The sequence below is a fragment of the Castor canadensis genome, chromosome 16, assembly GCF_047511655.1.
Source record: "Castor canadensis chromosome 16, mCasCan1.hap1v2, whole genome shotgun sequence".
NCBI lineage: Eukaryota > Metazoa > Chordata > Mammalia > Rodentia > Castoridae > Castor > Castor canadensis.
Genome location: NC_133401.1, coordinates 75,623,892 through 75,644,089, shown reverse-complemented (window position 1 = coordinate 75,644,089; position 20,198 = coordinate 75,623,892). Strand labels below are relative to the sequence as shown.

General features: G+C 38.1%; 1 protein-coding gene across 1 annotated transcript; it reads right to left on the bottom strand.

The window, feature by feature from the left end:
* Positions 1-290: 290 nt before the first annotated feature.
* On the bottom strand, positions 291-16,101 carry Ublcp1 (ubiquitin like domain containing CTD phosphatase 1). The gene is made up of 11 exons (XM_020164459.2): positions 15,969-16,101; positions 12,853-13,048; positions 11,965-12,056; positions 11,495-11,580; positions 11,243-11,358; positions 10,102-10,200; positions 9,042-9,079; positions 8,481-8,579; positions 7,341-7,457; positions 3,379-3,506; positions 291-1,369 (listed from the first exon to the last, which is right to left on the bottom strand). The coding sequence occupies exons 2-11, from the start codon at positions 13,004-13,006 to the stop codon at positions 1,342-1,344; spliced, it is 957 nt and encodes a 318-aa protein (XP_020020048.1). The 5' UTR covers positions 13,007-13,048; positions 15,969-16,101; the 3' UTR covers positions 291-1,341.
* Positions 16,102-20,198: the final 4,097 nt, after the last annotated feature.

Below are 20,198 nucleotides of genomic sequence, written 5' to 3'. Positions count from 1 at the left end.
AGACCTGCTGTCTTTAACTTAACCTAGCTATACAAATCAAATCATGCATAACGATACACACACTTAACTTTTTTATTGTTTTTTAATTGTTTGTTTTGAGATAGGATCTAGCCAGAACGACCTCCAACTCTCCATCCTCCTACCTCTGCCTCCTAAATACTGGGATTACAGGTGTATGCCAGCAAGTCTGCTCACACTTAATTTTTAAATAGATTCTTGACTGAATCTAATGTTTGTCTTGTGATTCAACAGAGATAAAATATTTGCAGTAATACAGAACAGATAAGCAATGTTTTAAGAAAAGATATTTATTATTTACACCACTGAAACAATCCTGTAAGAACAATATACACCATGTTTATTTAAAAGGATCCATTCCTTTCAAATACAAGAACTGTATAAAGCAATACTGTCAACACAAAACAGTGGTCACGTTACATATCTGCAGGCTTAAGCATTGCAAATAAAGATATATATTTTTAATTTTATGGCTAGATATTTTCACTGAAACATAGTATTAGCACTTAGACAAGATACAGCTGGAACAGAACAAAAATTTGTTCATGCTTTTTAGGGCTAAATTGGTGATATGACCCATCTTAAAATTTATCACCTTTTTCTGCATTTATGACAATGGTCTTAGGCATAAGTGCTTACACTCTTGTTCTTTAGTTTGGTTCTTCAGTCTGTTTTCTGTTTCTCACTCTCTGATGCATGTGAATCACAACTGATGTTCTCATCTCACTTGAAGAACACTGACCCACAAAAACCAAACTGAGACAGCCCAGAATATAGAGGGGTAACTAGAGGAGGATAAAAACTTTGTGACAAAGGAATAAAAAAATTCTTGGTAGTTTTAAGAATAACAAACTAGGTTCTTTATTCAAAAACTGGGGGGATTTTTTGGTTTCAAAGGGGGAAAAACACTAGTTTTAAGACCGATTTGGTCTTCGATTTAGGTAAATAACACAATGAGACACAACACAAGGCATAACTTTTTTCCAAAAGTTACAAATGACACTATTGAGTATACATCTCCCTCCCCTTTTTTCTTTCTTCCATTATTTATTTATTTTTTTGGTTGGGTGGAAAACACCTCAATTACCAATGCTGGAGAAAAAAGTTTTCAAGAGAAACAGTACACTCACATAGAAGAAATGTTTAGCATATTGCTATGATCTTCAAAAAATATAAAATTAAATTTACAAAAAAACTGGAAGACCAAGAATAAGCCGTCTGGTATTTGCTTCAGTGGCCAGCACTATCAGAGTAATTTCTAGCATAAAAGCAAACAGTTCGTGGATCTCAAGTATCTTCAGTAACTGCCAGTGTGACCTGTAACTACTGTCCTTGCTTCTTCGAGAGATACCTGCAAGAAACAGAGTCACATCAAAGCCTTGTGTGCTGAACTCACGGGAATAACCTACATCTCCATAAAGTAAAGGAGTTTACTTTAGTGACAACTAAAGGGTAACTATTTTCTGTTCATATCACGAACTTACAGCTTATATGCCAAGCACTGTTCACTTTAGCCTTCACAAGTTAGTCCTGAAAGGTACATAAGGGAAATCTACCCAAATTCATACAGCTAGAAAGTGGCAGAGCTCAGGCAAGGTATGGTGGCACACATTTATGATCCCAGCTACACAGGAGGCAGAGATCAAAGCCAGCCAGGGCAAAAATTAGCAAGACTCCTATCTCAACCAACAAGCCAGACATACTGGTGCATGCCTATAATTCCAGCTGCACTGGAGGTATAGGTAGGAGGATCTCTGGCTGAGGCCGGCCCTGGGCAAAAATGCAAGAACTTATCTAAAAAATAATGAAAGCAAAATAGGGCTGGGGTATGACTCCAGTGGCAGAGCACTGGCCTAGCAAGCAGAGTTCAAAACCCAGAATGGTGGGAGAGAAAAAGAAGTGGCAGAGCTCAGATTCAAAATAAGGCACCAGAGGTTTCACTCATTAACTGACTACTTTCACTAGGACTGTAATTTCTAATCAATCAAACTCCATTCAAAGATCTTTCTCTTTTTTTTTTTTTTTTTTTTGCAGTGCTGGGGTTTGAACTCAGGGCCTACACCTTGAGCCACCCCATCAACACTTTTTTGTGATGGGTATTTTCGAGATAGGGTCTCACAAACTATTTGCCTGGGCTAGCTTCAAACCACAATCCTGAGTAGCCAGGATTCCAGGAGTGAGCCACCAGCACTTGGCAATTTTGCTTTTCTTGCATGGAGATGGCAGCCGAAGAGGCGCTGAAAGACGCTCGCTAGTGCACAAGGCTCGAGCCGTCTACTTTACTACACAACAGCTTTTGCCCCTAAGTGAGAATGCCGGTCTAGCTCTCACTTATGGACTGTAGCTGGCAGGGGAGGGGCAGAGAGGTCTTACAACAGGAAGTGTGCTGAGCAGTCACACTGGCTCAGCTACAGCACCAAGACCTGAACGTGAGGATAAAAACACTGCTTTCTGTTCCTAACATATCCCAAGGTTCCAAGAAGGAGCCATGTGTTGAAGGGATCTGAAAAGCTGAAAGTGGATTTGAAAACCCAGTACATTGGTACATGCTTAGTTTCTCTTGTTCCTATATTACTGGACCAGGTCCTTAAAGATCTAATTCCAAAATAATTACTCATGGTCCACAGTGATCCCTTGTATTTCTCTGGAGGCTTTTGTCTGCCTTAAAACCTTGATGTCAGTGTGTGATTTACATTAGATCTTGTGTATGTGCCTGTGCTCAGAAGAGCAGAAGATGTACCTCAGTGTGCAGTCATGGTCATCTTTAGAAATCACAGCCGTGACCAACTGTTTTCAGAAGACAGTTTTCCAACTCTTCTGCTACACACACAAGCTCCTTGCAATTTTTACAATATTCAGCAAGTTTTTAAATATATTTTATCCTGAAATTATCTTACAGTATAAGAACAGAGATTAAATCCCATGTGAGCTGGGTGGTGGCTCACGTCTGTAATCCCTCCAGGATTACAGTCAGGAGGCTGAGGCAGAAGAACCTCAAGTTCCAGGCTAGCCTGGGCTACAATGCAAGAACCTGCAAAAAAGAAAAAGGAAAGAAAAGAAAGAAAAATTCCCATGTGATTCGTAGGAGAGTGGGCTGCTGAATGTTAGAAAATCACGTACAGGTGGCATCATGAATGGGTACCAGTCTTAAGCCCTCTCTAACTGAAGTATTAAAGAGCTTTGAGACATGGGATTATGAGTAAGTCAAGGGTTAATGCGAAAAGGGAGAATACTTTCGGGTGATAACACTAGATTAGAAAGTATTTTTAGAATTCCCTCATCTTCAATAAAAATTCCCTCATTTTAAACAAAAAAAATTCCCATAATTATAGAGATAATAAATAAGCAATTATCACTTACCTTTCCCAATATTTGTGATTTAGCTCCAAAAAGTCATCTAATTTTGCTATCTCCTTGAGATACTGAGTTAATTTTAAAAGTTCTTTGTCCTTATCACGATTTAGATGTGCTTTCATAAAAGGTCTTATCTATGAGGAACAGCAAAAGTTTACACTGTGATAAGGAAAACTAACAAAACCCTGCACTGCTGCTGTATCATTTAAACTAGAGTCACTGAGGCCAAAATATCACGACATCATCGATACTGAAAATTACTTTTGTATTAGCCCAAGTTTAACGAACAGGAAGTTATATATGTTAATGATACAAATCAAATGCTCTTTTGCTGGTTACCTAATATTTACTCTGCAGTCTAAACCTGAAGCATCAGCTTTCGTACAGACCTTGACTCGGACATGGTTACTCTGAAAGACTACTTACACTCCCCCTTCTATCAGCTTACTTGCATCGTACCAATAAATTTCATTTACATTTAATAAGTTAAATTTACATTCAATAAATGTCATTCATAAAAAGTTAACTCAAATACAAGCTTGATCTAACCACCAGAGTGAGAGAAATTTTAAGTGATGACTTTCATTTTGGTATTTTTCTATGTAATTTTTATACACATTTCTATAGCCTGTTTTCTACCACATTTTAACAGCAGCATTTTTCTTTAATCATTAAATTCTTCACAAAAATTATTTAATTATCCAAAAATTTCCCATAAAAAGGAGTCACATTTTCCAAATTTTAGAATGAAAGACATTCATTTAAAAAGCATTACTTCAAACTCTAAAAGTCATGATAGCAGGAATGGGGGGATCAAAACAAGAGATATTATATATCTTCACTTGGCTGTTAGTCATATGAGTTATCGTTATAACAATTTGTTAAATTATAAGTTTTATGTACTTTTATGTTACTGCCCCAGTAAGAGGTTTTTTTGTTGTTGTTTTATTTTTTTTTGTGGTACTGGGGTTTGAACTCAGGGCCTACACCTTGAGCCACTCACCAATCCTATTTTTGTGATTTTTTTTTTTAGTTAGGGTCTTGTGAACTATTTTGCCCTGGCTGGCTTCAACACTCGATCCTCCTCTTGAGTAGCTAGGATTGCAGGCATGAACCAGTGCCCAGCTTGCTTTTTTCTTTAAGACATCAGTTTGAATATCTTTATATACCTCAAGATAGCCTTCTAAACTTTTTAATTAGTTTTAAACAAAATTTTTATGTCTGGGATTTGTTTCAAATTAAAGAGACTTAAATAAAATAGGGTATTGAGCAAATTAAATTGTCTGGGAACTTATAAAGTATTTAAACTAGATGGTATGTGGGGATTCATTATGTAACTCTATACAGTTCTGAGTATATTTAAGTTTTCTGTGAAATGTCTCTTAAAAGAAAAAAGAAACAGCACAGAACTGGCAGTGGAGCAGAGTAGTAGAGCATGTGCCTAGCACACATGAGGTCTGAGCTCCATACCAGCACCATACTCCACTCTACAAAAATCATACAAACTCCTTAAGCACACATGTAAAGACTGAATACACTTAGGAAGCACTAATATATACCCTTTATTCTGACATGGAGAAAGTTCAAATTAGTCATTTGTTATTAATTTTACAGAGGAACATTGAAGATCAGGGTAATGTTTAATCACTGTCACTTGCTGAGAAGTAAGAACAAAGAACTCAAAGAAATCCACTACCATATCCACCAAGACCAGGGAAGATGTTACTATTTTTTACATTCTTTTCTTCTGTCATCAGAAAGGCACACCACCAGCCTGAGGTGGACAGATGAAAAATCTCCCAGAGGCTCTGCACTCATCAGAGCAGTGGTACACAGGCTCCTACAGCTTCCTGGGAGGCTCCATTCTGCCTTGAGGGGATAATCAGTGTCGTCAGAATGAGTCTGCTCAGATGAGAGCACTGTGGGAAATCCCACATCTACACGGGCATCACAGCAACAGCAGTGAATATGGGGGAGCCCAAAGACACTCTGCCATCCCCTGGCTTCAGCTCTGCAGCTGTGGTGAACAACAAGGTATGCTGGTGGAATGAAATAGTGTCTGCACAGTTCTGTGCAAAATGGGAATATTTCAAAGTATTCCTTCATTCAACTGCTAAAGAATGTAAAAGCAACACATTAACTTTTAAATTATTAATACACAATGTGCCAAAGTGATTCCAAGTTTAAATAGCAGAAAGAAAGAAGTTAGGCCTGAAAGAAAAAGTACAGGGATAGTGACTGGTACGTAAGATTTTCAACCAAAAGTCCTACTAAGTTACTTTTGCCTTACAACCAGTTGGTCTTACACAAAATTGAACAACAAAACTAAATTACTGCAATGATTCAGTTTTAGAGAACTCAAAATAAACTAATTAAAGGCAAAACAAAATCTGTTAGGCACCTAATGATTACTTTTTCTAGCATAATCACTGCATACCATGCCATTTTTCCAAAATTGAGCTAAATGCTTACTAGCAGGGCAGGCAACACAGATGATCACCACCTTCCTGCAATCAAAGAGACATTCCAAGGAACTAAACATCATCCACCCTATCTAAACTGTCTTACATCATTATTTTCTTATGTAGAGGACAAAAATGAAGTTTTCAGAACTGCTAAAAGTTTACATGTGACTGTGGATGAAGAAAGAGCAAGCATTTCCTTAGGGTAAAGTAGCTATGTTTACCCAAGACAACAGCTGTTCTATTATGGAAATTTACTCACTGTACACTAAAGACAAGCCAACAGACTTACTTTCTGCAAGTTTTTCTCTTTTTTGTGTTTTAAAATTACCAAGAACCTACCTGGCAGAAAAGTTCAAGACTAAGAATGCAAATATCTTCTTGTTAGGATTTCCACTTTAAATGGAGACTCCATTTACATTAGTACTGTAATATACAAGTATCTTTTTCATTTTCATATCATGCCAACACGTAACCAACCATGGATGGGCACCAGAAAATTTAAGTTTCAAATTTCTCTGCTACCAATTTTATGCTGCTACCAGGATTAACTGTCCCTATCACGTCTGCACAAGACTTCTTGTGGCTTCATGCTAAGGTCATCACTGACCCAAGAACCAAGTCACTAAGATTCTGTCATGAACCAGTCACACACATGATCATGCAAATAATGAACTTTCTAATCTCAGATTTCTAAAGTTAAGAAAGTAGACGAGATAACTGTGGTTCCTGCTATCACTGGCATTTTATAATTCTAAGATACCTGTACTTGACCTGTAGGAATTTCAAAACCTCTTTAGTATCAGTTCAAAATTTTAAAAAGTCCCACTGCTGGTCTCCAGAACATGAGAAATGCTAAGATATGCATCCCTAATAAAATGTCCAATTTCACTTCTGATGCCTCAAGTCAATGTCATAGCTCATGTTTCCCAGAGGTAACTTCAAAGTAAGCACTTGGATGAGGTGGCCAAATGAGGAGCTATCCATGCAGAGGACCGACAGTTCACTTTTACGTGAACTTTTCTAGATACCTAAACTTTCCTTGCCTGTAACCATAAAAATATAGTAAGTACAATCACTCACCACCAACAACAGGGCTCCATTCTGAGAAACACTCCCTCAGGTGCTTCACCATGTGACCATCAGGGTGGACTTACAACAAGCTTCCACACTACAGTCTACTACACACCTAGGCTCTATGGCACAACCTGTCGCTCCAAGGCTAAAAACCTGTACAGCGTTACTATCCTGAACACTGCAGGCGAATGTAACGCACTGGAAAGTATTCCTGTATGTAAACAGAGATAAGGTACAGTAAAAAATACAGGGCAACAGGAATTTTTAAACTCCATTACAATTTTACAGGACCACCTGCATATGTGCTGTCCATCGTTAACTGAAACAGCACTATGGGGCACGCAACTCCAATTTCAAAATTTACGAAATTCAATAGTTCTGTCACGTAGTCTGGGTTACACAGTGTAGAGAAATAAAATTGTGTCTTACCTTTAGTCCATTCTGGGGGTTCATTAGGAAATTTCTTCCTATGTCATCAAACATAATGGTATTTTTTTTGCTGTAAAACTCGGAAAACTTTCCCCATATGACACCAAGAGGCTTTACCTTAGAACAGAAGTTTAGATTTAACTCAGACTTTATCAACAGTCCATCCTTTCTTAAAGCAGAATGATGCCAGAGTCCATGAACTCTCAATCCTGCTGCCTAGGTCCAAGTGCTGCAATTACAGGCATGTGACATTCCCTGGGCTCATTTCTATTTGTGAATTTGATGATCTGAATACCACCTCCCCTAAGCTTTCCTAGTACCCGAGTTCTCCCCAATTCCTACTAGCCCGTGTGCTTTCAAAGGGCATGGGTTATGTTTCCCTCACCTCTAGTTACCAATGGCCCATCACAGCCCCTCGTACATAGTTAGTGCTCCATCCCATGAGGAGTTACTTGATGAGTAACAAAGGGAAAACCCCTGGCCAAGCATGATGGTTCACGCCTGTAATCCCAGTTACTTAGGAGGCAGGAGGATTATGAATTCAAAGACAGACCAGGCAAAGTTGGCAAGACCCTATCTCAAAGACAAGATACAAACAAAGAGCTGGAGGTATGGCTCAAGGGAAGAGTGCCCACCTGTCATGCGGGAGGCCCTGGGTTCAATCCCTAGTATTGCATATAAATAAACAAAAGTGAGATCTCCTTATTTTTTAGCCCAATCTTCTTCTTTGATGGCTCTTGGGCTACATATGCATCACCCCAGAGTATCCAAATACAACATCCATGTTTTAGTACCAGCTTCATCCAGGACAAGGGTGTTCTGCTTTGTCTCTGCTATTTTCCTTGATTGAGTGTAATATTTTTCTCACCTCTCTACCTGGCAACATTTTACTGCCATCATCACAGAACAATTAGCCTTACCCACGAATTCCTTTCTTGATGGTCCTACTTCAAGATCCTTAATTGTCTCAAATCTTTAATCTTAAATTCATTTTTCTACATAAAAACTCAAGCTGCCACTTTACTATCCTCTTAGATGAACTTTAAACACTTTCTGTAGGCTTTATTTTTCTATCGATGTAAATTCAAAAAGCACAGTAGGAAATAAGCATGTCTAAATAAAAGTAAAAGGAGTTCTTACATCTATTAACCCTCTCCTTGGGGTGTGTACTGTTATCATAGCAGCACTGTCCAACATGAAGGTAATCTTGTAATTTGCATTTGTGCTCACTCCCAGCTCCTATAAACACAAATGTTCATGAGGTTAAAATGTAATAATTTGGAAATTTCCAGGCTTTCTCAGTATTCCAGCTGCAATTTCCCAAAATGTCAACTTTCTACACTACTGACCACCACATGTTGCTAAACAACTCTCAAGTGTTTTAGCTTCACTTAACTAAGTCAATCAGTAATGCAGGTTACTTCCCATCTGACTGTCCTAGGGAAGCACTGCCTCTTCAGTATTACACACCAGAGCAAAAGGCAAGGAAGTATTATTGTAATGTGGGGGAAAAAAGGAGGAGCTTAGCGTGCTCATGAAAACAGCATAGGCATTCAGCACAACCCAGCACTAAACAGACTGAACATAGCCTTTTTTATCTGCTAAATGTCCTCCAGTAAGGACACTGATTCAGTTCCACAACTTTTAACATGACAAGTGCACTTACAGAACATTTTTAAATGGTTTGTTTCTAACACTTACTTTCATTTTAGCTTCAATCCACTTCATATTTGTTGCAGCTAAAACATAAGGAATAACAGAATACATATGAAAAGCTTGAATTTCATTTTAAAAATCTTTCAGTAAGGTTTCAAAGCAAGACAAAACGCATCACAACTAACAGTCCCTAGCCTGGTTATGACACTCTTCTTTTAAATATTTGTTTTTAAACTTATTTTAATTCTGGAAAGAATTAAATAATTTTTAACTATAAGATACAGGTAATCAATGTTTGAAAGAACTGTGAATATAGTAAACTGATAAATTAAGACACAAACTCCCTTTTAAAAATTAGCTCTGCCACTGTTCCCTATCAATTCCAAACTGAAGTCTGGGATGCCTGGACCTCAACTTTCCTCCATGTTTCTAATTCTACGCAATGTACAAGCATATACAGCATGTCAATATAAGCATATTAACATTATGTGTCAAAATTTCTATTGAAGGCTAGTTAGGTCCAGTGAAAACCTGTATTTCGTCAGGTTAGTAAATGTAATGCTCACTGAGTCCAGCAGCTTGTAACAAAGAAACTGAAACAAATTCAGAAAGTTTACCTCTGTTACATACTTGCTCACTGTGAGCTGTGAACCTCTTTGCTTTTCATCTGGAAATTATAGGCATAAAACAGGTGTTAAATTAAAATTTTTTTCCTTGTCTTATGACTATTTGTAGATATAGCAGTCTCTAAAATTTAGTTCAGCTGACCGGTTTTCATGTAAGCTTCTTATATGCTTCTTGTGTGTGTGTTGTGTATGTATATACACACACACTTTAAACTGCCTTTTCACTCTTTTAAAATATTTACTTTGGGGGTACATGCTAGCTAAGTGATCTGTCGCTGAGCTATACCCTCATCTCCTCCTTTGAAACATTACTTGGTAATACCTATATAATTTAGTCCAGTAATTTAGGACCAGGAGTGCTAAAAAATGAAAACTTTCAAATTTAGTAACAGGTCTTTTAAATTCATGCTTTATAGAACAAAATAATATAAGGAACAACCATATTCCTATGGAAAGCTAACAAAAGAAATACAGCTTACACCAAATAACAATGTCATAATCTTCATATGCAGATGTTAGAAATTCATGAAGATATGGCCTCATTAATTCTACTCCAGTCTCTGCACAAGACCTATGATCTAAAAGAAAATTGATTATAGATGATTATTAGATAATCATGGAAAGTGCTCAACAGCAATCAAATTATGAAATACAACTTGTTATGAAATGTAACATATCCAATTGCAAACTACTTCATACTGAATTACACTGGGTGACAAAGAGATGCTTTTCAAAACATACAATTTAATTTCTTCAAGATTCAATTTTAATTGGTCAATTTTGCTCAGTGGATAAAGAAAAATACTGAGAATTCAGGCTTAAGTAGTAAATTATAAATTTTCATCTCATCTAGTTTAGATGTTATTTTATGACAATGAAAAGCAAAGTAGCCCCTCACATTTAGTCTTAACTTTGCAGGTGTAATTACATTCTACAAAAATGACAGGCCCTATTAACTTATTAAGTCTAAAAATAAATGTACATTAAGCTATGACATATATTAAAATTTAGGATTAGAAGTGAATAAATTTTACTATCAGGAGTTAACTATTTCCTGCCAGTACTAAAGAATGAAGTGAGCATATTTCTTTTTCAACTGACATGATAAATATTAAATTCAAGAAACTGACTTATTCTTAATTAGAAAATAAGAAATAAAGTATCAAAAAATGATTTCTTAAATAGTCCTCATAAAAATTTAAGTGTTAATCAATCAAGATTGACTTAAATTATGATGCACCTACAACTAGAAAATCTATGGCCAAATATATGTACATATAGATAGATACACATATATGTATATGCATTTAACTCATATGAATATTTAATGACTGAGATGAAGTTCAACCTATCATTAAATAAAAGAAATAAAGGAGATACATACAAACACACTAGAAGATATACATGAAAATATTAAGAGTGATCATCTTTAGGTCTCGAAAACACAGATGACTCCTCCTTTTGCTTATCTGTATTTCCTACAATGAATGATTTACTTTTGTAATAGTAAGGAAAGCTTTCAAATATTTCCTGTGAACCCTGAGTTGCTGAAAAAAAAAAAAAAGGAAAAACAAGTTGTTATGGGTTATAAAAGATTAGAAGCACTATTAAGTGACTTACCAAATAATGTATAATCAACATCTAGCACTAAAAGCTTTTTTCCTTCCCTGGGAGGATTCAGTATTTCCACTTTGTACTCTTTTACTCTGCGTGAAATTTTTAGTAGGTTTTCTTCCCTAATGAAAAAAAAAAAAAAATCAGGTAAAACGTGCACTTTTTTTCACGTAACCATTTCTTCTAAAGTAAAAAAAAAATGTAGTAGACAGCAGGTAGAGACTGAGGAACCAAGCGGGCGAGGGGACAGAAACTTACCTGTTTTCTACTTCAACTACTTCATCTTCAATATCAAAGTCATTGACAACATCATCATTGTCAGGGGGTGGACCTAAGACATCTTCCTATTAAGATGAGAAAAAGCTTTGTTTTACCCTACTACCTTTAACACAACAAATAATATACTTAGAATAAAAATCAAATGATGTACAATTTCAGTCTTTCAAATACACACTGTGGGAAAATTTCCATAATTAATAACTCATATATGTCCCTTAAGCAGTTTACTGTATTAAATTTGACCATTTGGGCTACTACTATGCTTATAGCTGACTATATACTAAAAAGTTCCCCCGTATTTATCTCCTATTAATACTGCATTACTATGCAGATTTTAATTTTCATTGACCACTAGACTGACAATTTCACCATAATTAAAACTATGATATAACAGTGTAGTATAAATCACATCTTCAAAGGGACAAATGGTAACAAAAGTAAACATTTACCAAGCTCTCCTCACGAGTTCCCATCATCATGATTTTAGTATTTGGTTTCAGTTTGAGAGCTCCAAGCTTAACATCATTTTCTGCAGGTTTGCCTACAATACAAGCAAATGACTGTTTTCTCACTAAAGTTCAGGTGCTGGTTTCATGATTCCATTATATAAAACCCTAACATTAACAGATTTGGTACAAATGCCACAGCAGTTTTTTTGTTTTGTTTTGCTTTTTTCCTTATATCAACTAACTCATATTCCTGCATCAGTCACATGTAAGATAATAGTGTGTCACAAGTGTCACAAGCATGACAAGGGCTGTTTTCCCCCAATCCATCTTAGAAGAACACCTCTATCCAACTAAACAAAATAATTCATGTTTTATTTTGTCATTTAGGAAGAACATAAGTCTTTTCCAGAGGCCTTGAAAATTCAATGCCTAACATAAATCTATAGATTTACTATTAATCAAAACTTACCCTTCAATGATAGGACAAATGCAAACATTATAGAAATCCCTTTTAAGTAAACACTGCCAATAAATTTTAAACATCATCTTTCCTTCTGAAACAGAAGAGATAATTTGGGGAAAGTACAAGGCACAGTTGTAATGAAAACTGCTAAAACACAGATCTCAGAAAAAAATGAGCTGTACCTGGGACTCCTCTGTCAGTTTTAACAAGCAAACACCAATGTCAGAGGAATCAAAAGTAATCTTAATAGTTCTGTTTTCAAGTAACCATCCATATTCTTATTTTTACCACTAAGACAATTTTAGGACTATCCCTATCAAAGAGATCTTGAAAGAGGAAGGCTTATTAGAGAAAACAATAGATAATGGCAAATATAAAAACTCAGAAACATCAATGCAAAAAATGTGAAGTGGGGACAGAATTACCTTTAACCTTGAGTCCAAGTAATTTCTGGCGCTCTGGCAGCACTCCTGTAAGGGTCTTGAGAAACTGTTTGAGATCCAGCACAGTATCGTCTTCTGAAAGGGTGGTCACTGAATATTCCTGTCCACCCCATTTTACGATAATTGGGAGAGCCATTCTTGAAGCATATGAGGCAGCTTTCCTTCAAAATAAAAATGCCTAGGAAGAAAGTCATGTACCAATGAGCAAGTTAAAATGGACATATCAAAGACAAACTTGTAACTGTTTTATAAGCATGTGCAGTTGAGAAACAGATGTATCTCCTTACAAAAGTACTTCCAGAACCCTAAAAATTACTAGGATTCAAAAGTTAAAATTACTACACCCTCCCAGTTTTTCAGATTCTCTCTGTTGTTCAAGTGGAAAGGTGTAATACTGAAATGCCTATACCTGTTCTATTTGGTCAGGTTTGTGCTACAGGCAAGCTCATCCATGAGAGACCATCCTCATTCACTTACCATTTGAGGGGCAGTGTAGTATAGTGATTTGAAGCAGACTCTAAAAGTCAGGATTCAGACTCTAGCTTTCCAACTTACTAGGTATTTGACTGGGGATGTTGACTTTTATTGCCTATATTTCCTCATCTGTCAAATCTGGTTGACAATACCACCTACTTCTTAGGGTTCTTGTGAGGATTAAATTTGTGAATATTTGTAAGTCACATAGTGCCTGCCACATGGTAAGTGCTACATAAGTAAGCATTGATTAAATAAATTAAAAATTAAAAGCTATGTTTCAGGCATTGTGCTAGATAACTAATGAGCCATTATTTGTTTTATATTTTATGAATTGGTGAATTTTACGCAGATTATCTCATTTAACAAGGTTCTTTCATAAAGTGTTTCCTCCTCTGAAACTGAAGAAACCAGAGTCCTCAGAAGCTATCCAATCTGTTCATGAGTACATTGCAGGTAACAGAAAAAGTCTTCTGAATAAACCTCATGAGCTCTACATTCCCTACACCATGATTCTCTCTCAAATTGGATCTATAGAAGTTAAGACATTCAAATACAGCAAACACAAAATCCACAGGCACTGATCCCAGCACACAAATTTTACATGACAGCTGCTCCTCTCATCAACAACCAAATGTAGGCCACCTCCCTCAAAGCTTTCCAATTTTCATAAGCTCATTTCTTCCCCACAGGTCAGAAAACCATATTTTCTCAATTTGAAGTATTCATATTTCCAAATGCTTTCACTTGTTTGAGGAAACATTTGATTACAATATTCACACAATTATTATGACCAACTGAAAGAGAGAAGGCAGATTTTGACTCTCAATATGCAAAACTAATTTGGAAATAAAGCATCTTCTATTGACATGCCCAGTAGCAGAGAACCATAAATTCATAGTTATACTTATATAAATGTTCCACATTTATACTCATATTTATATTTACTCTTATGTTTATTATTTGATCTACTTAAAATGTAAAGCAAGTGTGACAATTTAGGGCCACATATGCCATTTTAGACAGAACTTGCTCTAACAAATATTATGATCTTCAATAAAAAGACATGGTCTTAAGGATCAAACTGAAACATACCTTAAATATTATTTTTTCTATACAAGATAGAAATATGAATGATTACTTACAAGAGCTAGGAAGACATCCAGCATTAATATATATTGTAATGGGCAAAGCAGAGTTTGAAATAAGAGCAACTGAATTCCAGGACCATGGACAAGTCATTTATCTTTTAGACTAGTGGTTCTCAAAATGTGGTTCCTGAACCAACCAACACCATTGGTCTAGCTTGGTAACTTCTTTGAGACGTAATCAGAGGTGGAGAGAAGCGACCCAGCACTTTGTGTTTTACCCAGCCTCATCTCACCATCTCTGATGCCTGCTAAAATTTGAGGTTCTTCAACGTTCTCAGCCTTAAAAACAAAACTGTGACAGACATGTAAATTCCAAGTGCTTAACAAGCAGCTTACACACCTTATGAAGCACCTCTGCCACAGTGGGAACTTTAAGTTAGCAAAGCAAATACCCTAATAGACCAAGCATCAGAAAGTAAACAGTATTTAAAAATTTTAAATGCAAAAGTCCTTATGTCTGGTTTTAAAAGTTACAGAACCCCATTTCATCACTACTTGGATCATGCATGTCAAAGAAGTCCCATGATATAAATGCATGAGCTGTTTTCTGTTTTCACATTCAACCTTTTTCACACAATTCTAGAATTTTGTATCATTTAGGATCCCATCAAATTTATAAGATGAAAATGACTGGGGGCGGGAAGGGGCAGTAACAATCAAACCCAAACAAGCAACCAAAGAGCACAACTTTGGAGCTACCTAAGAACACCTGTTTAGACTGGTGTTCTTCTGCCTAACATACACGTTGATTTGGCCTAGTCAAGTCCTATCTCTGGGCCTCAGCTTTCTCAACCACAAGATGAGGCAATTAATAGTTACTTGTCAAGAACAATGTCAAGGCAGAAGCTAAGTGCTATGACAGCACTTTCTAAGCTGGAAAGAGTAATATGAATGGTGGTGGTGTAAGCAATTTCACTGAATTCTCATTTAATCTTCACAAGCCTCATCATACAGACCATGCACCCGAGAAAAAATAACTTGCCCAAGACCACACAACTACAAAGTAGCAAAGGTGGCCATCTGAAATACAGCAGCAAAAGTAACACTTCGGGAGCGGGCCGAGGGGGTGGGGGAATGACTTTTCAACCAGGTGGCTGTGCGGTGTGGTTCACTCCTGGCCAGGACAGCTCACCGCAGCACAGCCGGGTGAGGTGACCCGCATGGGACAGGAGACAGTAGGTGGAGACTGCGGAACCAAACGGACGAGGGGACAGACAGACACGCCCGGGAGGACGGAAGAATGAAGTCTGAAGGACGCAAAACATTCTAGGTCGCGGGGAGCCCTGGAAATAGGCGAGAAGGATGGACACTACTAGCCATTCGGAGGCCTGAGCGTGGGATGAAGCCAGATTCAGTCCTCAGCCCGCGGTAGTCCGCCGCGGAGCAAACGACAAGACGCAGGCAGCAAAGCCAAGTCCCCAGCCTAACGTCGCCTCTGCTGGCAGGGCGCCACGGTAACCCGCGCCCCCTCACCTGGAGAGCAGCGGAAGCAGCTGCAGCAGACGCAGAGGGACCGCGGCGGAACCAGAGGCGACCGGAAGTAGTGGGCGGGACCGGAACCGGCTGAAAACCGGAAGTGGAGGTTTGAAACGGAAACGCTTTGGAGACGCGGAAGCTGCTTCCGGCGTTTCTCTTCCGAGGCGAATTGTAAATAGCGACTGCCTAGAATCGCCACCAGGCGACGAGGGAGACAAGCTTTTGCTAGACTATGACTCCTGTGCAGATGCCAGTGATTTCTGGGTAGCATCTGCTCGCGGCAGTTTTGCGCATGCGCCCGGCGGTGGTGGCGGATGCGCCGGAAGTGCGGTGACTCGGGTATTGTTCTGCCGAAGTCGGAGTGGGGTGGAGTGCTGGCTTCTACAGGTGTGCTGAGATCCTGTGGGCCTCGGAGCTATGACTCGTGTAGCTGTGCCCTGTACTGAATAAGGCTGGAAAGGTGACCTTGGCGAACTGAAGATTTGAGACCTTTCTATAGCCGCGGGCCCCCCAACACTAAACACTCCAGGGGCTTAGAATTTTATCGGGTCCTAGGGAAGGGTGGGGAGCCCCGTGCGAGGGAAGGAACCAGCCGGAGGGACTGAGACACCCAACGAAACAGATCTCAGTGGGAGAGCAGCGATGGAGATTGCTATAGTGTATCTTATCTTATCTCCCCCACCTGTCCCCATTTCATCCCATCTTCTTTCTGAAATGCTGACAGAAGGATTTCTTTTATGGAAATCCAAAGCAGACTCATCTGATCCACACAGGGACTTCTCGGCCTCATTTGAGTTGTTACGAAGAAGTTAAAAATGAAGTTAAAAATTTTAAGTCATCCCCGCTAGGTTTGTGTGTTTGATGCCTTATAAAACTTCACTTTTAAAAAAAGGAAGGACAAAACCTGAAATTAATATTGGTCACAAGCGTGCACCAGTCTGAATTTACTTGTGTTTTTCCTTTGAATCCACAGAGATGTTAACTATGTTCCGTGATTGGCAGTGTCACAAAGCAAGCAAAAAGCCAATTTTTGTGTCTTTAACATTTCTTTAATTAAGAATAACACCATTTTACATCTTCCCTTACTTTTTTGGTAATATTTTTTTTTTACTGCACTACTAATGTATGGCTCTGCTCATTTAAAAACTTAAACGTCTTAGCCAGGTGCCGGCTGCTCACTCCTGTAATCCTAGCTCACTCAGGAGTCAGAGATCAGGAGGATCACTGTTCGAATCCAGTCCCCAGCACGAAAAAAAGGCTGGCAGAGTGGCTCAAGGGTTAAGAGTGACTGCCTTGCAAGCGTGAACCCCCCCCCCAAAACCCAGTACTGCCAAAACCCAAAAAACTTAAAAACATCTCTTCTTTAAAAAAACATTTTAAAAAGGGTGGGAGGCCTAGGAAAACACTAAATTTAAAAAATAGTACAAAAAAATCATACAGTAACTGTTAAGCCACAAAGACCATCCTAAGAAAAGGGACTGATCTCCAGAATGAATAATAATTTTTTTTCAACCCAATCTCTCTTCCTTGCTTTGTTCACTCCCTAACTAGCTGCTTGGCCACTTTATAGGTTTACCTTTGTGATTAGAGAAGTTTGTGTTTGTTAACCACCATAGTCAACTAAAGCGCTTAAGCTTCTCTAATATTGACACAGCAACACTTCATCTGGAGGTTCTTGTTTTTAATGGTAGAAAAGTCATATTACACAGGTCTATGAAGTTAGGGATTACTAGAGCCAATAATTTCATAGTTGCCAAGTGTTGAGCAGTATTTCTTAAAAGAATTAGAGTAGCAGACTTTTTTTTGATAAATAACCCTTTCAGTTTATCTTCTCCTATCTCACTTAGTTCCTCTAAGTACTTTTTACCCCTCCTGTTCTAGGGATTGAAACTAGGGCCTTGTGCATGTTAGGCAAGCACTCTTATCTCTGGCTGCGCTCCCAGTCCTTGCCTCCTTGACATGTGGTGAGCTCTGTAACCCAAGTTAGCCTTGAACTCATAATCCCCCTGCCTCTGCCTCCCAAGTACAGGGACACATACCTCCCAACCAACCTTCCAAGTCCATTTCTATTTAGATAAACATTCAGGAAGTAAAAAAAGTAATGTTAAGAACACACTTATGGTAGAGCAAAAGGCATTATTTTAGTAAAGATACTAGACCCTTGGTAACTGGGAATGACTACAAAGTGGAGCTAGGAAAGGACTCACAACAACTCAACGAGTACCAATAAAAAAGAGAAAAATGAAAAACTTCTGTATTCTGTTGCTCCCTGAAACCTCTCTTCTAATGCTTGGAGAATAATATACTTGTCTTTCACTAATGTTTTTTGCAACAACCGAAGCTGCCTGGGAGATCGGTTGTTGCCCGGTCTAAGGGACTAAAAGAAATACAGAGCTAGGTTCACAAAATCAGAAAGTGAACTTCAGGTAAAACTATGACCATATTTTAATATAAAAGGGCATTCTTGCTCCTGAGCCAGAAAGCTGATGCTGTTGTGGTTTTATCTCCATGTCTCCCAGACCTGCTTATTCCCTTTTTTCCCTCAGGCTATTTCTTCCTCTACTGACTGCCTTCTCTTGCTGAGCTCAGATCTACCACCCTTATAAGGTTTCCTTCTCCTGTAGGACTGGAAAATAGGTACTGTTGGGGGGTGCGGGTAATTGTGGAAGAGAAGAGGGTGAATGAAGGAGATGAAGCTGAGGGAGTATGGTTAATGAACTTCATATATACAAAATAGAACAATGAAATCTCTTGAAATTACTTTGAGTGGGGTGGGGAGGGGTCATGCTGGGAGTGACCTAACCAAAGTACAAGGTAAGTCTATTCGGCATTGTCACAATGAATCCCCCTTGTACAATGAATATATGCTAATAAAAATGAAGCAAAACAAAAGCTTTCCTTCTCCCAGTTGTAAGGCAATCTTTTTATTTTTGCTTGTTTAGTTCAGTGTCTCACTTTTATTTCTCTCTCCTAATACTGACTCTCCTAGCTTTTTTCTTGCCTGTAATCAAGGAGCTAAAAATGGTTGCAATCTTCTCCACAGGACAAATTCTCAGGCTCTTAACTAAGTCTGGAGAGTTACTACCCATATCTATTCAACTTGCTTTCCCAAAACAGCCACTTAAAACTTCCCCTGTCTTCAAATTGCAGACTTTCTGATTTACTTGCTTGCTCTAGGCAGATGACATTGTCCTATGTTTTGGCAATTCTTCCCCAAACCTTTCTAAATCTGTAAACTTACCTGAATCTGTACTCATCCTCAAGTCTTTCTGGATTTGTTTTGTTGGTTTTTTTTTTGTTTGTTTTGTTTTGTTTGCAGTCCTGGGGTTTGACCGCACCTTGAGCCATTTCACTAGCCCTATTTGTGTGTGTGTGTGTGTGTGTGTGTGTGTGATGATTTTCTTTGAGATAGGTTCTTGCAAACTATTTGCCTAGGCTCTCTTTGAACCACTATCCTGATCTCTGCCTCCTGAGTAGCTAGGATCGTAAGCATGAGCCACCAGCTCCCAACTCTTTCTGCTGCTTTTGAAATTTATGGAGTATCCCTCTACTTGAAGCAAATGCTTATACTTATGTTCTGGTGCCTTCCTTTTCTGGAAGCTTTCTATAAATCCAGTATCCCCTTCTCAGGCATGTGTATGTATACATATATGCAATATACACTGTTTTTATTAGCATATGTTAATCATGAAAAATAATGAGTTTAATCACGACATTTTTGTACAGGCATATCATCTTCACCCCAAACATTGTACTTTCGCCCTCCCTCCCACTGGATCCTTCCCTTTACCAAATACTATACTATGACACCATCTACTTCTATGTCCTTTTTTAACATCTAGATTTTTAGATGAGAGAAAACATACAATATTTGACTGTCTTAGTGTGGCTTGTTTTACCTAACATAATGATGTCCGGTTCTATCTATCTTCCTGAAAATGATAACAGTTTTGTTCTTTATGACTGAATAAAATTCCATTGTGTATATAGACCAGATGTTCTTTATGCATTCATCTGTGGACGAGCACCAAGGCTGGTTCCATAACCTGACTAGTTTAAATAGTACTGTAATAGCTGTGTGTGCAGGGATCTCTATCATTTGCTAACTTAGATTCCTTTTGGGTATAGACCCAGGAGTGGTACAAGTGGGTCATACATGGCAGTTCTATTTTTATTCTTACTGTGGTAGTTGTTTTGTTGTCAGAAGTTTTGTAATACCACTTGTCA

What these genes read in the sequence shown, in the direction of transcription:
- Ublcp1 (XM_020164459.2), bottom strand. Translation starts at nt 13,006, where the DNA reads ATGGCTCTCCCAATTATCGTAAAATGGGGTGGACAGGAATATTCAGTG. An exon ending in ACTTGGACTCAAGGTTAAAG is followed by an intron (nt 12,057 to 12,852) that starts GTAATTCTGTCC and finishes CTTGTATTGTAG; the next exon opens with GCAAACCTGCAGAAAATGAT. An exon ending in TTATGACATTGTTATTTGGT is followed by an intron (nt 9,080 to 10,101) that starts GTAAGCTGTATT and finishes CTTATGTTTTAG; the next exon opens with CTGCAACAAATATGAAGTGG.